Source organism: Nasonia vitripennis, chromosome 1 (assembly GCF_009193385.2).
Source record: "Nasonia vitripennis strain AsymCx chromosome 1, Nvit_psr_1.1, whole genome shotgun sequence".
In the NCBI taxonomy this organism is placed as follows: Eukaryota; Metazoa; Arthropoda; class Insecta; order Hymenoptera; family Pteromalidae; genus Nasonia; species Nasonia vitripennis.
Genome location: NC_045757.1, coordinates 15,325,882 through 15,342,582, shown reverse-complemented (window position 1 = coordinate 15,342,582; position 16,701 = coordinate 15,325,882). Strand labels below are relative to the sequence as shown.

At 38.3% G+C, this 16,701-nt stretch overlaps 4 protein-coding genes across 18 annotated transcripts in view; 2 read left to right on the top strand and 2 right to left on the bottom strand.

Moving 5' to 3' along the window:
- The window catches only part of LOC100120130 (dendritic arbor reduction protein 1), a 51,097-nt gene extending 47,016 nt beyond the window's left edge, over positions 1 to 4,081 (top strand). For 3 of the 6 annotated variants that reach the window (XM_031923186.2, XM_031923184.2, XM_031923180.2), the window contains one exon: positions 1,863 to 4,081. In XM_031923186.2, coding sequence (XP_031779046.1) covers positions 1,863 to 2,056 — 194 coding nt within the window. In that variant the 3' untranslated portion in view covers positions 2,057 to 4,081. The remainder of the gene's footprint in view (positions 1 to 1,862) is intronic. The other 3 variants (XR_004226666.2, XR_004226665.2, XM_031923191.2) reach the window with 3 other exon arrangements.
- A 543-nt stretch (positions 4,082 to 4,624) lies between these two features.
- Positions 4,625 to 7,070, bottom strand: LOC100120095 (OCIA domain-containing protein 1). 5 transcript variants are annotated; one of them, XM_008212637.4, is made up of 7 exons: positions 6,858 to 7,070; positions 6,334 to 6,595; positions 5,806 to 6,095; positions 5,587 to 5,726; positions 5,406 to 5,511; positions 5,101 to 5,130; positions 4,625 to 5,020 (listed from the first exon to the last, which is right to left on the bottom strand). In XM_008212637.4, the coding sequence occupies exons 2-7, from the start codon at positions 6,391 to 6,393 to the stop codon at positions 4,891 to 4,893; spliced, it is 756 nt and encodes a 251-aa protein (XP_008210859.1). In that variant the 5' UTR covers positions 6,394 to 6,595; positions 6,858 to 7,070; the 3' UTR covers positions 4,625 to 4,890. The 5 variants fall into 5 exon arrangements, with proteins under 5 accessions (XP_008210859.1, XP_032456972.1, XP_016845544.1 ...); XM_032601081.1 differs by lacking the exon at positions 6,858 to 7,070 and adding an exon at positions 6,720 to 6,797 and having other exon boundaries at positions 4,625 to 5,017; XM_008212638.4 differs by having other exon boundaries at positions 4,695 to 5,020; positions 6,720 to 6,945.
- LOC100118820 (ubiquitin carboxyl-terminal hydrolase isozyme L3) lies at positions 6,807 to 8,743 on the top strand. 3 transcript variants are annotated; one of them, XM_003427390.4, is made up of 8 exons: positions 6,807 to 6,923; positions 7,190 to 7,386; positions 7,463 to 7,474; positions 7,582 to 7,710; positions 7,791 to 7,933; positions 8,019 to 8,160; positions 8,239 to 8,314; positions 8,400 to 8,743. In XM_003427390.4, exons 2-8 carry the CDS (start codon positions 7,354 to 7,356, stop codon positions 8,543 to 8,545), a joined length of 681 nt encoding a protein of 226 aa, XP_003427438.1. In that variant the 5' UTR covers positions 6,807 to 6,923; positions 7,190 to 7,353; the 3' UTR covers positions 8,546 to 8,743. The 3 variants fall into 3 exon arrangements, with proteins under 3 accessions (XP_003427438.1, XP_001601009.1, XP_032456977.1); XM_001600959.5 differs by having other exon boundaries at positions 6,869 to 6,970; XM_032601086.1 differs by lacking the exon at positions 6,807 to 6,923 and adding an exon at positions 7,015 to 7,104.
- LOC100120064 (proton-coupled amino acid transporter 1) lies at positions 8,318 to 14,727 on the bottom strand. Of its 4 annotated transcripts, none has more exons than XM_016990050.3 (11): positions 14,235 to 14,725; positions 13,481 to 13,586; positions 12,936 to 13,027; positions 12,308 to 12,427; positions 12,071 to 12,221; positions 11,833 to 11,963; positions 11,505 to 11,589; positions 11,073 to 11,345; positions 10,770 to 10,948; positions 9,852 to 10,024; positions 8,318 to 9,737 (listed from the first exon to the last, which is right to left on the bottom strand). In XM_016990050.3, the coding sequence occupies exons 3-11, from the start codon at positions 13,025 to 13,027 to the stop codon at positions 9,490 to 9,492; spliced, it is 1,452 nt and encodes a 483-aa protein (XP_016845539.1). In that variant the 5' UTR covers positions 13,481 to 13,586; positions 14,235 to 14,725; the 3' UTR covers positions 8,318 to 9,489. The 4 variants fall into 4 exon arrangements, with proteins under 4 accessions (XP_016845539.1, XP_016845541.1, XP_008211053.1 ...); XM_016990052.3 differs by having other exon boundaries at positions 13,481 to 13,612; positions 14,254 to 14,725; XM_008212831.4 differs by having other exon boundaries at positions 14,254 to 14,725.
- Positions 14,728 to 16,701: the final 1,974 nt, after the last annotated feature.

Here is a 16,701-nt window from a genome sequence, read left to right as displayed (position 1 = left end):
ACTTTTCCGCGCGGGTATACGACGTACGAAAGTGCGGATATTTTAATTGCCGCAGGTCGTTTTGAATATGCGTTTAACAACTCTGCTGCTGCGATGAATTACGGTACGTCTCTCGGAGGGATGCGCCGTTTATTAATCGAATTCATCCGCGCGCGAAACTCTGTAATTATAAAGTGATTGAGAAAGAGCTGCGGGAAGTCCGGCTACCGTATTTAACTATATGATTTGTGCGTTCTTAATTTATTCTTAGTGTAATAGCTATGCAAATGCAGCAGCCCGTGTGGACGGAGAGAAGAAAAACGCGCGACGATTCGTTTTATTCCCTGTGACGGGTTTACTTTGCGCAATGAATTAGCGAGTTCCGCGTTCGTAAACGTTGCGGGTCACTCGTATACATGTATATAGTTGCGGACGGTTAATTCGAGCCGGCGGATCGATCGGCACGAGCTCAAATATTGGGTCTGACCGATCGGTCTTGCTCCTCCGGCGTATAATTATCCGAAACACCACGTGTTTGTTGTTCTCCGCTGCTACCGTTCTCTACTTCGCAACGCTAGAGTAATATCGATAAGAGAAATCTCGGTTCATCCTCTCCGAAGCAAGACAATGGCTCCGCAGACAACTCGCAGTCATAAACTCGCACATATGACACGGTACGCTCACTCTCTCAAGATCGCAATTACAGATGCCGCGCGCAGGTATTGAGCCACGGACTGGCACCGCTTACACCCACACGTTCGCGCGCGCAGCGTTTGTCTATTATATACAGGCACACTGCAGGCTGCACTTTCGCGCTCCCGCGGAGATTGAAAAAGTCGCATGCCGAAAGCTCTCCCGCGCGACCTTTTGCACAGACGAGCGAAGATCGAGCCGAAGAAAGAAGGGAAGAAGGTTACAGACACTCACTGCTGCATCGCACGGGAGCTGCCGATTGGAAAGGATCACGATTCCGTTTTTATTGGCCTGTGTGTACAGAGTGAGAGAGAGAGAGAGAGAGAGAGAGAGAGAGAGAGAGAGAGAGGAGAAAGAGCGCACCTATTGCCTAATCCTCTCGCGCATTCCGCGCTAGCAGCTCTCCTTTGAACTCGCGCTCTTTGTGCGCTGCAGTCGTGACCGCCTAGCTGCATTATACAGCTATAGCCGCGTGTGTTGCCTGCTTGTGTCTCTCGTGTGCTGCATATACCAGTTGCGCAACAGGCGCAAACGCGATCGCTTAATTGCGCATTCTCTCGCCTCCGCACGTACACGTACTGCGGAGAGCTTGGCCCATCAATTTGCTTCTGCTGCTGCTTGTTGCACGAGAGAAAGAGAGAGAGAGAGAGAGAGAGAGAGAGAGAGAGAGAGAGAGAGAGAGAGAGAGAGAGGATATACGCCGAGTTTGGGCGATGAGGAGCTGCGCCGCGGGTGTATGTGTGCTGCTGGAGCTGAACTCTTGGGCAATGGTATAATTTCTGAGGGCTGCAGCTTCTGGGAAAGTCCTCTTGCCTGGCTTTCTGACGCAGGAAAAATTCCGAGTGAAGATGCTTTCGTCTGGAAAAAAAAATTGCATTGATAGCACTTTTATTCCAATTCCAATCCTTATCTGAGAGAAGCGCTCAGCGCTCTGGGTATATGAGCGTGTGAAGCAACCCGTTTAGAATGCAAATTGAATGCCCGATTCAATTACAAGACAAAGCGCGGCTGGTATATATTTTAGGCCGCGTATCGGGCGCACCAGGCCACAATTTTGCAAAACACCGTAATAGCCCCTCTCTCTCGCTCTATCGCAACGCCGCACGCATTCCCCATACTCGAAGAGACAGATAAGTGTATGCTCGTACGCTTTAAATAGTAAAAATCGCACGATCTTATTATGCTTACAGGTGAGAAGCCGTACCAGTGCCAGTGGCCGGAGTGCGAGTGGCGCTTCGCGCGGAGCGACGAGCTGACGCGGCACTACCGGAAGCACACCGGCGCCAAGCCCTTCAAGTGCGCGGTCTGCGAGAGATCGTTCGCCCGCAGCGATCATCTGGCCCTCCACATGAAGCGGCACCTGCCCAAACAGCATCCCAAGTGATACCGCCGACACCAGTCCGATCCTAACACGAGAATCTCTTCTACTTCCTCGTCAACCACTATACTACTTACTCTATGATGCGTATTAGTCTGTGCGCGAGTGTGCGTTTGTGCGACTGAGACTATACATGTATTTGCTGCCCGCGCGCCAACGAGCCATCACTGCGGCGTGTGCGTTGTCATACGGAGCTTTTTTTGTAAGCTCGAAGTAGCGCGTTTTGGAGAACCGCGAGAAAAAGGGGAAAAATATTGGCTGAATTGCGTGTACTCGATAATGCCAAGACGATAAGTCTTATCTCCCGTGTGCGCTGCGCTTTTTTCGAGGGGCAAGGAGCGAATGCACCGTATATTTATTTTACTCAAAGATTATTTTATACGAACTTGAAAACGCTTTCAAGAAGATTTTTAAGAACAAATATTATACTTTAGGCACTGATTTTTTTATAGCGTTTTGCACTCTTTCTGATTTTACTCTGAGCGCGGAGAGCAAATTTTACTCGAATTAGTTACTTTTTGGAGCCTGTAAGTTCTTACGACGCAGTATTATTTCGTTTGGAAACATCTTGCTGTTCCGTTTGATCAAGGTTGGCGATCTTTTAAAAATTTGCATGACAAATTTGTACATTTTATTGTTATTGTATACAGGTGCAATATTGTAACATCACGAGTGCAATCGGTCCACGTGAAATACGAGTTTCCTAAGTTGTACAGATCTATATATAAACACACACACACACACAGTTGCGTACTTAATATCGTAATTAAAACTGACTCGTCAAACTCATTCACACCTAGGCTACGTACAAGCGAAGATTCAAATTAATCGTCTAGGATATAAGATCGAGCCGCGTGTAATGCGATCCTATAAAAGAGACTAGAGAAGTAAGAGCGATCTATGCTGGAACGCTTCCCGAACATCAATCAAAAAAGGTCGTCTAATGTACAGCAGCATCGGGCGCGCAACCTCTCATTTGTAATATGGCTGTCGGCGCGCTTTCGGTGGCTGGTCCACCTGTTCACGTCTCTCACGAGCACTTAATAAATGTACGATATACACAAATTATATAGATAGACGTAAAGCAAACAAACAAACAAGAAACTTATATGTATACCTTATACTCAAATGTTGCTGACAAGAGGAGAATTATTATTATTAACGTAGAGATGAATGGTAGGTTTTAACGTCGCTGTTGATAGGATTTGGCGACGCTGCTTTTCCTTCTCGAGGACTAGAGCGCGCGTATACGCAGAAATTAGTGCTCTTTCCGAGATTAATAATTTATGAGTAGCCCGATTCGATTTTCGTCATTTCCCATCAGTTTCTTCCTCTGTTGCTCGCGAGCCATTCACTCGAAAATGTATGCATATTTGAGATATCGATGCCGGGCCTCATCCTTTTTCACGCCGTACGTACGGCTATTTTCTAATCTCGCTTCCGGTCCTCGTAAATACTACTGTACCGAAAGCAAGAAAGTTTCATTCAACGAAATTCTTAAATGGAACGCGTCTTCCCGACTATAGAAAAAAAAATAGAAGAATTGAAACTAAAGTCTGTCCTTTCATTAGCGAGCGGAAATAAGGAAAAGAAACTTATGTAATGCGTCTCGAGAAGGATATACGCCAAGTCGCCAGTCCGAACGACGCAGAATGTGCTAACTTTATTGATATTCAGACGATACGTCCGAGCAGCGCGATTGGCGCGCGCGGAGAGCGAGAATCCCTTTCGCGCTCTGTTCCCAAAGACTTTAACGACGTTTTTTTTCGCGCAAGCATGATTTCTATACGTTATTTTTTTATCATCTATACCGCATAAGAGAGCAAATTGAAGAAAAAAAAATTACTCAAGTATGTTAAAGCAACGCTTTTGCCGGCTCGGCTGTAGCGAGAAAGGAAGTGAGGAGTTTCTCGAAATTCTTTTCTTTGCGTAATCGTATTCGAGTGTGTGTACTTATGACACGTTCGAGATGAGAAGAAGAAAATAAAGGTGCCGGTGAAAGTGTCGACCGAGAGAGCAACGTACATATCATTCTTTACGCGTCTCTTCCAAGACTTTGTATCTACGTTACTTGTGTACAGTTCAAATGCGACGGAAACGCGAAAATGTTACACTTCGAGCTCTATTGATATATTATTATCTTCGATAAGTATAATTGAATATCGTTGGACTTTTACTTCTCACCTCTCTATCTTTGTGTTTCCGTTGCGTAACTTAATGTAAATGCGTTATATATATATATATATATATATATATATATATATATATACACACACATATGATGTATCTTCGTGTACTGCGAAATTTTTACATAAAAAGTATATATATATATATATATATATATGTGTGTATATATAGATACACCAAGTCGAAAATGAAGAAAAAAAACGATAAACCCTAGTCTGTATCGTGTTCAACGAGACTCGTTGAAAATATTAACGAAAGTAATAATAAATAAAATATGAATCGTTGAATGATCGATCACGCCTTGTTCATGAATACTTTCCTCTACTTTTATTTGAAAAAGTTTTATTTTTCATTCGGATGGCTGAATTTATTTGTACACGCATACTGTTACACTTTTGTACTTTATTTCTTATGATTATAGTCTATGATTAATGTAAAAAATCGTGCTGTCAAAGTCTTACAGTGATATAGACTTTATTATTTAAGCAATCGATAGGCGAATCATTGCGAATAAAATAAAATTTTATTAAACAGTTTCAACTTATATAAGTGTATAAAAATCTGTGAAGATTTACAAATCAAAAATTATTTATTTTACAATAACAGATTTCTATGTTGATTTTTCAACTAACAAGCATCCACTCACGAAATCCTTATGCATCCCATATATCTCCATACTTTGTTTGTCGTCCTCCAATAGTTCCCAAGGGCGACGTAGGTTGCATTTCTTGTGGAGTCGGTCTCCTTACTACTGGCCCATCTTGTGGTTGATTAGGGTATCTGCTAAGATTGTAAAAATTGAATTGCCAATTAATTTCGATTAAATAACAGCATTAAAAAAATAAATAAATTATGTTTCAAACCTCTGATTTGAGGTCATATCTCCATAGTATCTGAAAGGCAAAAATGTATAAATGACAAGTATTTATATTAATAATAAATTATTAGTAGTCCAAATATTGGTTAATCAAAATTTGAATTTTCGCATCTTATGTATGAAATGTTTAATATACGTTTTTAAAAGTTTTATCAAAATCTGGACAATCGTTTGACAAATGTCATAACAAATTGTCAGAAGCGTGCACTGTTCCATGACAAAATTTTATAACACTACTTTAAAACCATTGGTACTCCTTAAAAGATCCTAGTATTATATTATATAACTCACTTTTGTGAATATTCTATTCTATTTTGTTTCCTTAAGTCATCATATGACGTATAGTTCGTGACTGCCATATCATCTTGAGGTTTCTCTGCATTTTTTTCATAGTATTCTAAAATAAGAAAATATAGAAAATATGAAATTATTTGAATTCAAAATGTGGGAATATAATGTAAGTTGATTATACCAGAAGGAATAGTATCCCAATTGCTCATTGTAGGGATATCTATATCTGAATTTTGACTTTGTGCTTGTCTAACTGGATCTTGATTCTTTGGTACTTCAACGGGTAAATAGAAAGCATCAGGTGTGGGATCTATGTACCCTCTGGACATAAAAATTTAATAGACATTAAGTCTATGTTAGTTTACATTTTTGCTATTACAAAATATCAAACTATTCAAACCCTTGTTGTTGCAAATGTGGCAGTAGTTTTTTCAAATTTCCATCTGGCACTTCTAAGCATCTGCGAATGCAGATTTTACTGTATGAAAATCTACCAATCATATACCCCAAGATGCCAAATCCAATCACCGCAGGTTTAACTCCATATCTCTTGGACATGAGTGGTCCTGCTCTTGCTACCATCAAACCGCCAAGTCCAAATGCAACTCCCATAGGAATAGCTCTTTGAAAGATTCCCTCTTTTGAGCATTCTTTTAATATTCTTTGTTCTTCTGGAGTCAGTTTAAAAGGCTACACAAAAAATACAGCAATTTAAAATATTACGTAAAAATTTACATTAGTTTTGCTTTCATCCAATTTATCATTGTTCCAAACATTACCAATTTTCAAAATTGATTTGTATGCAAGTCTCTGGGTCAGAATACTCGTGAGTTGGATTTTTATTTATATTACAGTTACACAAATAAGCGGTAAACAAATAATGTGCAAAAAACAATTTTCACAACATAGGTACAAAACTATTATCCACCTGTGATTGATAGCGTTCTTGCGGAGACCCTTGTGGAACATCTGCCGGATAATAACTCATTTTTTCGAATCAACTAATTTATCGTTTCTTTCAAAAAATACAAAAAGGCCGGCCGAATAAAAACGTATTTTATCTGTAGGTTATGTTTTGCTTTCCATCTTGCTGCAATCTTGCACAACACGGTTCGTATAGGATTGAAGGTATATACTTAGAATTAAAGGAGAATATGGCACCGCTTTATCGTGAATTTCGATGCTGCTATCTAAAATGATATTCAGTTCAAGCTGTGATACGTATGTGAAAATTAAATTGTAATTTAAAAAAAAATTTTAAAGTAAATTGGAAGGTATGAATAAAGGAAGAAATAGAAATAAAATTTATCAAACCGGTTGGACAGACAAAAAATTCGAACACTTGTTGCCCTCTACTGAGTGGAATCGTCATCAAAAGTTTTCAAGCCCGCCGAGCGTTGGTAACGTAGAAAACCTTGACATTTGTATACATGCATATAGGTATATAGCTACCGAGTCATCAGTTTCCGCCGCCTCTTTGTCCCGACTTGAGAGGAAGTGGAAGCGCCCAGTCCAAAGGTAAACGACAACAATATTTGCGCTGGTAATCATAAACAAAAAGTGCAGTAAGTACCCGATTCCAGCGGTTAAATATTTCGACACAATATTCATTGTAACCTCCGTAGCAAGCGTATAAATTTTCAATCGTACCGGAAAGTGATTTTCGCGATAAAAGCAGGCACTACGTAAACAAACACCGGTCGCCAGAAATATTTTTTTTTATACACATATCTGCATTATGTTTGTTGCGCAGTATATATAACTGAATAACTTCTGTTGGCTAGACTGCTATTTTTTGCTGCCTTTTTACAACAAAGAGAAGAGAGTTTTTGGTTCAAAAGATCATCAAAATTCGCGATTCACTCCTTTGTCGGCATAACCGTTTGACGACTGTCGCCTCAAGAGAATAATTACCGGTACTATTAAAGGAGAAAATCAGTCAGGCATCATGGCTTGGGTTCCACTTGAATCGAATCCCGAGGTTTGTTAACGAATTTACGGATAAATTACTGTACATTCAGCGAAAGATTTAATTACAGAGTGTTCGTTTTTTCTAGGTTATGACCAAGGTGAGACCGCTTTTTTCGGTTATAAGATGTTAATACGTTGCGTTTAGAGAGTAAAGCGCAAAATGAAGGTAATGTTGTATATTTTAATTTTTTTTTTCGATCGATAGTTCATACATAAGCTTGGTGTGCCTACAAAATGGGAACTGATGGATGTGTACGGTCTGGATCCAGAGCTTTTGGCGGTGCTGCCAAAGCCAGTTGTAGCCCTCATATTGCTCTATCCTATTTCACCAAAGGTCAGCAAGATATATTATGCAAATGATTGCAAACTTGTACTTTGCTTTGGTAGTCATTATTATTTTCTGTATTATTGCAGACAGAAGACTTTAAAAATGAGTTAGAGAAGAAAGAAAAGGACAGTGGTGCTAATAACAATAAAGTTTATCATTTAATTCAGTATGTATCGAATGCTTGTGGAACAGTGGCATTAATTCATAGTGTGGCCAATAATCTCAATCGGTGAGTAATTCTAAAGATAATTGAAACATTTTAACTTGTGCCAACAATTATTGCGTTACTCTATGTATTCATTTATTTTAAATAGAATTGAACTTGAAGATGGAGTACTGAAGAAATTTTTGGAAGAAACCAAAGACTTAACTTCTCAACAAAGGGGTGAAAAACTGATGGAGGCTCAAGGTATTAGCAGTACCCATGAGGACTTTGCGCAAGAAGGACAAACTGAGGTAAATCATTGTTGACCCATACTTGTTTGAAACATTTTTAATATTTACATATGATTTTCTAATTGAAAATTTGTACAGGCACCAAGTGAAGATGAGAAAGTCATCCATCATTTTGTGGCATTTGTTGAAAGGGATGGATCGATATATGAACTTGGTAAAATTTTCACAACAAGATTATTATTGAAGTATTTAACAAAATTTTGTCATTGTAATTTTCAATGTTAATTTTTGTATTACAGATGGTAGAAAGCCATATCCCATCAATCACGGATCATCTAATTCTGAGACGTTCCTCGAAGATGCCGCTCGCATATGCCGAGAATACATGAATCGTGAACCAGGAGAAGTCCGCTTTACCATGATGGCATTAGCAGCAGCTGAATAAATTCGTTCAATGCTCTATGTTCAATGTTCAATGTGATCAAACAAAACAAGCTTTTTATAAGATAATGTATTCTTTTTTGCCATATATATTTTTATAATTTGTCAATCAACTAATGGTTGAACACAATTGATATTTTCAAAATAATGTATTTAAAATGCAAACTTTATAAAGCAAATATAAAATGAATGTTTCGCTAAAGTATTTCGATTAGAGACCCGTTAAAATAGTATACTTTGCAAGTCTGCATGCTATTTTCTTTTCAAATGGGAACAAAAAGCGTTAAGTGATCATTTTTATTATTTATAAGTTAAAAAAAAAGAAATATCTAGTTGTTTTTTTTTAATCCACAATTTTGTTTTACGTTTTTTTTTGTAAGAATATAAAATGTTTGCCCAGCTAGGAGCGATAAATTTAAAAATCTTAACATGCGTATAATATGCGTACTAGCGCTATAGTTTTTATATTATTTACATATCTATCTATAATAGGAAATGAGTATTTTAAAAGCGGTTTTTAAGAAGATCCGAAATTCAATTAAAAATTTTAATCGATCACGAAAAGCTTGCTTTTTTGAATATTAGTTAAAAAGCTTATCCAGTAATGATGAGACGTGAAATGCCTGAAATTTTGATTGGCTTTTGGACCCTCTTAATATAATTTTGTACCATAAAGAAGAAAATTCTCTAGAAACGATCTTATTAAAAATATTTATATCATAACGTCGATAAAAAGATTGCGAACTAGATATGCTAGCAAGCGTCCGGCGCGTTGCTTGTATCCTTTTATAAGCAAACTCATACAACTTTACTCCTAGTTTAATTTTAAAAGTTACTTTGTTCTCACACCACCACCGAGTCATGAAACTCGCATCCGAATCAATCGATCTTTTGTAAAAAAGTTCATTTGATGTTCTTGAGGAATAATGTGTGCAATAAGTGCATCTCTTACTCCCCCTTATTAAATACATGAATAATTTCTGCGATGCTGGCGTAAGTGCCGGTAAAACAGCCGAGAAAACCGATGCCGAGAATGACGATGTCCTTGAAGAAAGTAAATTTGTTGAGCTTTGCGTCCTGCCAGCTGATCACGATCTCGATTATCGCCGGGAAGATGAGGGCCAACGCGGAACTGCTCACTGCGCCAACCAGCGAGATAAATAGTCCAAGCTGCGGGATCACTTCGGCGAGGATGACTGTAAAAATTTGTTAAATATATCGCATTTTCTTTATATACGAGACAGTTAATTTAATATTCTAAATTATTTAATGATTTTTGTGTGCGATTGCAGGTATGCAAATTAACTTACAAGTGATTAAGCAGAAGGTAGTTCTAAACAGGATTTCTCCAACAACTGGATAGTTAAAAGGACCGAACTGATGAACAAATTCGGGCCACATAATTCCGATAGGCACATAGAATTGAAGAGCGTAGGTAAGTAAGATACTCAGCGATATTGCGAGCTTTATGCATTGAGATAGACTGAAAATTAGAATTGGAAATTAGGTATTATAAATTTATTACAAAAAAGAACAGTAACATTTGCATATACAGGACAAAAAATTGGAATGTGAGTGTATTTTTGAGAAAAAAAATTTGACGGTTGTGCAGTGATTTTTTGCTGAAATATGCAAAAGACAAGTTGCAAACTGTATAGTATAGATAATTTACTTTTATTGATATGGGCAGCTGAATACCGGATCTACGTTATTAATTCTAATATCTACGATTGAATATTTGCAATGCGTCACAATCTCTAAGTCGATGTCTATGAAGCTACGAGTAGACAGTATAGGATCTGAAGAAGGTTAACAGTTTAAAAGTAGTTTCAAGTATAGAAGATAAAAGAAAATTCACTTTGAGTTCTAATCAGTAGTATCAGTCTGCAAGTGCGTTGTCTGATCAGTTGATGAGGGTTACTACTGAGTGCTCATGTGTCCAATATCTGCGTAATCTTTTACGTAACGTTTTTCTTTTTTTTCCAAATTCACATGTACAATTCTTTATGCCAGTATTACTTATTTATTATTTTGTTATGGCCGCTCGAAGTAAATTTTCCACGTTGTAACCTTCAATTTTATACTATAGTGACGTGGTTTCATTAAAAATACACGACCAGTCCTTTTAAATATAAAAAAATCCTAAAAGTTTTTTTCTAAATCTTAATCAATATTTAAATTTGTAAAATAAGCAAGAGTTTTCAAATGTTCGATCAATATTAACTTACAGCTCTTTTTCAGGTAGATTCAATGTGACGGATCCCGCAACTTCTTCACCATATCTCAGGTATGATAAGAAACCTATGGCGATGAACATACAGCCGACGATGATCATACCGACGTTCAACACGCCCAGAGGTCTGTCAAAATTTTTCGGCTTTATCATTTCGTTCTTCAGTGGCAAAACCTGAGATCAGCAAATAAGTAGGTAACATAAAAATTACTGCATAATTCATTGGGTTTATAGAAAAAATTGTCGCACAGTGAGAAGGAATGTTTAAAATTAAATTATATTTTTCAGTGCGACTCACCAAAGCAATGCCCTCGAAGGCGTATATGGCAGTACCAAAGAACAGCGGCAGCTGACTCCAATCGGCAACATATCGACGTTCAGAAATTGCTGGCAGATCATGAGATATAACGTAGATGGTGGCGACGTAGCCAAATACGATGAGAACGTTCGCGAGCGAGGATAGCGGCACTAGCAACTTGAGATTGCGTATCCAAGTACTGAGCAAGATCGGGACCAGCATAATTGCCATGTGCACGTGCAAGTCGAGATCTACGCCCCATACCCCCATCACCTGCGTACACCGATTCATTGGTCAAGACTTTCTTTGCATATAGGTAAGAGAATTTTATATATTGTTAACGTGACTTACGAATTATGCACTCAGCAGTTAAAATAACGGTAAAATAACATGCGAATGTATGAGATCAGTTAGATTTGAAATAAAGCTCACCTGCTTGACGTTCGAAGAAATGAAGACAAAATAGACACAGCAAAATCCGAGTTGCGTGATGCATAGAAACAGATTAACTGATTTTCTGAAAAGGTAGAACATATAATTATGGCATTGTGCCAATACACAATCGCGTCGCTGCTTAGCTTCTATGAAAATATAAAAAACCAATAAATAAGAAAATTGCCCATAACGATGGGCTGCTTCAAATTAACTGAAGACAGGCGCCAATATTATGAGAATTAAACAAAGTTTATGTACTCAAGCATTTTCTCTGAAGCTTTTAAATGATACGTCTCGCGATAACTTAAACTCATGCAAACATTACCTCATAAATACTGAATACTTTCGCACTGCGAGTGGCCCAGTGGCAAAGCAAAGCTCTACTGTCGTGGCGTAGCCGGGGCTTGCCTCCAGCGAACTACCGAGCCTCCGCCTTACTTCCTCGTTGCATTTTAGCTGTGGATGAGCGATTGAGAGATCATTGGTATAGTTTTGTTTATTTATTTATTTTTTTTTTTTTTACATATCAGATAGGCATTTAATCGAATCGAGGCTGTACGTACGAGAATATATTGGGCGTGAACGCAGATGATACCAAGAAATACCATGAGAGTCGGTGCGAGTACGAGGCCTGCGTTTTTGAAGGCATCGCCTAACGCAAATATGCCTGACCCCACGTTGCACTTGAAGTGATGCATGAGGGTCTCGAAGTACCTGGAATAATAGATTTGGGGTATTGTTCAATTTCCGAGTGTTTTTACGGCTTATTTCAACTGATTGTTTTTTGGTATTATACATACGAGGTCGGGTGACTAGATCCGGAGCCGTGAACATCGTCACCGCCAGTTCGCGCTTCGATGTCTTTATCGAGTTGCACTATCGGGTCCTTTGACTGAAAAACTCCGCAACCACTGTCCTTTCTGCGAACATTAAAAGCCACAGTTTTTTCTTTATCTTGAAAGAGTATCTTTTTGTCATCATTTTGTACATGATCTTAATTTTCAGCGCAATAATAACAATTTTAAAAATTCGGTCAGATCAGTATTAATGATATGTTCTACTTTATTATAGAATTTCGGAGTAATCCATGACACTGAAAAGAACATTCGTTTCCGCGATCGCATTGGCACAATACGTTTGCTTATGATAAGTGAAATGTTTTATGTAGTCAGAACAGATAAATAAATCCTCTTTGCAGTCCATATATCACAGCCAGCTTTGTGACATCCGAGCAAAATCATCATCGCTAACGTTGAAGAAGATTATCACCGCGCTTCTTTACGTAACGACTAAACAAAGTGCTACATGTGGATTGAAATAACGTAGGTTGTATATGCTTCGTATAATTTCAGTCCACTTTGGTGTAACAATTGTGCCAGTTTTCACTGATAAGATCGTTAACAATTAGGAAGCAGTAAATTGACTTACCTTGCGCCGACATCTTTTAACGAAATCTCCCTGGAGATAGTCTGGGACAAACTGCCCGGCGTATCTGTACCGTTTTTTGTGTGCAAATCCATCTAGAATCATATGTAACGAAATTCTGATGTCAGTACACCTGCGTTTAGCTTTACGATGAAAATGCGAAAAACTGATGATTACTAATATCTAAATTAGTCGAGTAATCTAAGTTAAATCGAGGTTTATGCCACCGCGTGTCATAAAATTATAAATTTGAGTTAATCTATGACATTCAAAGTCTGAGTTTCCCTCGATTTAACTGCTGCTAATGACGGTTAGTACAATGCGACTCTTTGTAATTATGACACTTCGCGAGCTTACAGAGCTGGAGATTCTTTAATTGATAGACCGAGATTTATTGTGGTTAAGATTGCGTGATTTTTGACGGGCTGAGTAAGGGGACACAACACCGACAATACCCAAGTAAAAATATTATTAAATAATCCCGCGAATTGAAAAACTCGGATCGAACTAAAAATACTCACACTTTCATTACGTAAAACTTTACCTACCTTTTAATTTTTTCAAAGCCCTTTTGGATCTCGATCCATACGTTGCTCTGGAATCGTTTGGGCAGTATACTTCAGTAGTTTTAATAGTGTTCGACTTTCCACTGGACTACAGTAGATTAAGTATGAAAACCTCTATTTAGTCAAAGTTGTATTCATGTAATTTTAGTTATTACGTTTTAACTGGTGGCAAATTAATCGAGGCATTAATTAATTAGATAGAGCTGTGAGCTTTGATATCGTTTGTGAGATAAGCTAGATAATAGCTATTATCGATGTTGCAATGCATTGTCGTTTAAAGAAGCTCTAACGCACAAGACTTCTGTGCATGTAAGAATCCGTCGAATCTATTCCATGGTCAAGATTAATTTGTACCACTTGCTCAAGGAAATTTTATCGATCTTATCAAAAAAATTATAGCAGCCATAAAGCAGATGTCGAAATAATCAATAAATCATAAAATCAATCGATATGATTCAGCCATCGATATAATCTTATTCTTTTTCTCTAAGTTTCCAGAAACTCTATATTCATATTTGTAACAAATTCATCAAATGGAGGGAACTGACAAGGATTGTCCAAACCTTGAGAAAACTGATTCGGCCGTAACATCGGTTATTGATTTCTGGCGGTACCAAAAATTATTTTTAAAGTTTCAGTCAAATGAGTTTAGAGAAATAGCGAATAATTAATTAATCCCCGTAGACTTGTAGGAAGATTCGCCACATCAATAATCTAAGCATTTTTTATGTCCTACCAGTTTTGTGAGCACTGACCTTTGCTTCTTCAACCGACAGCTCTCCAGCACTCGCAAATATCAGCAATAACTCCACGATTCTTGGTAGTCACCTGTTCACTGATACAGTCGTACACGCTCTCGCCTCTGCCTCTTTGGTGTAGCTCTTACTTATATACAAATCCCAAGTCTTTATCCACAAGATCACCGTTGCAACGGCAGTCCGCGCACATTTGATTAAATGAGACGAGAGCTATAAACGATAGGTAGTGGTTTTACACACGGCTGCACCGAGACTGAGCGCGTCGCGGTATCAACTCTATACACAGGAGAGCGTTTCCCTGGACTCTGCCCCACCACTGTCGAGCACGTGCAACCTCGGAGCAGTATACCTAAGTGAGAGCTACTGAACTGCGGTTGTACTTCCTTGACACGGTGCCGATGCCGATGCACCTGAAGGACCCTGCGCAAGTGTTTTTTTTTTTCAACACTGGCTTGAAACGAAGCTCGTCGAAAGCAGCTTTTTGAAAATGGAAGGTCGATGTCCTGGCGTAAAATAGCGCGTAAGCTTTCTTTCAACAATTTATATAGCCAGCTAGCGTTATCGGACCGTAACTACACAAGTGCGCGTAAATTACGGGAATAGAAAAAGTTTCCGCTATTGCACTTTTCGATACATTATGTCGATAACAGCTCGGCCAATATATGCAGTGCTGTTTACGGTGATTGCAGTAGGTGTATTGATAAATTCCGTCGTCGCGAGCGAGAAAAATCACGACCGCGAGTCGTACAAGCGGAAAAATTCGTGCAACCGATACAGGCGCATCATTGTTTCTCTCTGCAATCTTTCTCACACGCTGACGCGCACCGTCATCTAGCTCTTGAGTATAAACAAGCCATCTTGGCGGCGTCGACCGATTCGATACGCGCCTCTAACGCTGACCAATTTTGTCAGGTTCAAAGTTGCGCGCGAAACGAGAAAAAATGATGGACGCTTGATTGAGGGTCATTTTACGCAGGAGAAGTTTTTTTGGCTGATAAAACGTTAGTGAAGATTAAATCAGTAGACTGATTGGCACTTGTGTTCAGTTTGCTCTTCTTATCGATGTGCATTCAATATTTTTTCCCTGTGGTTTGATCGTCGATTGAAGTTTCTCGTCTGTTATATCATATAGTAATCGATTTCTTGGCTACATCTACGTGCCCTGTTTTAATCAAATGTGGCTTCCAACTCTTTTTTTAAATGTCTGCGGTTATACAATGTTGCGAGATTTTCGATTGCGTCTAATGATGGATTTGAAATTATGCGATACATCATCCGCGCGCGAATTGCCGTTCAAGGTAAAAATAATTAGAGTTGATTAAAAAAAGTTATGCATTATTGTAACGATCTTGTGAAATATGGGCAATTTTGTGCTGCTTTATACTACTTCCTTATTTTCCTGTATGTTTATCTAACAGTTCCAGAGCTGCGTCCGTTTCGCTAATTGTCACTGAACTAATATTATCAAGTAGACATGCATCTCGTCGCGCGATTTCGAAAGTCCATAGTACGTATTTTTAAGAACTCGTATACAATCCAACAGATTACACCGCAATATTTGGTGAATAATAATGCAATAAATAATTGAGTGATAAAGTAGTCATTAAACAATCCAATATTGCTATTGTCAATAATGGTCAAGAGAGTGAGTCTGAGCTGCATCCCGTATAATTTTCAGCATTTGTTTAGTATAGCATTAGACACCTCTTACGACACTTATTATCCAGTAAACGCTTTGTTTCGCCGAATTTTGCATTGCAGAAGCATGCGCGTCTGTACTAAAAAAACATCATAAAACGAAAGCGATAAGCGACGACGACAAAAGCGACACCTTAATCCTCCAAAATCGCGGCGAAACCGATTTATTACTCAATCGCAATCAAATTGTCAATCGATCAATCGGTATTTGGTGAAACAATGATGTCATCAAAGCCTTTTTTTCCAGACCAAACCGTATACGAATTGAGAGGATGTTATAATTCTTTCAAGAGCAAAAGAGCTTGATAAAGAGCCCCGTGTCTCTCGTGATTTTCTCGCTCGTGTTATATCACGCTCTGGATTATCGAGAGCGCATACCTACATGTCTAATGAAGATATGCAGGATAGAGATATAAAAAAATAAATCACTGAAAATTTTTGTGTTTGGAGAAACAAGCCCAAAATTTTGCATAAACTTTTTACTTTGTAAAAATGTGCCTCGAATAAATAACGAATATTCCCGTTTTCTCTTTAAACTTTTTGTGGTATATGTCTGACAAATCTCAAACCAACACTGCTCGTTCAATGAAGAATTAACTCGCATAACTTAAACAATAACAAAGAAATAAAGAGTACTGATCATCGTTCACCTTACCGTATTATAATGCAGCTCTCCTCCGACAAATTTCAATCATATATTTCAAGCAAATAATGGATATTTTACAAAAACGTTTTGGTTAAGGATCA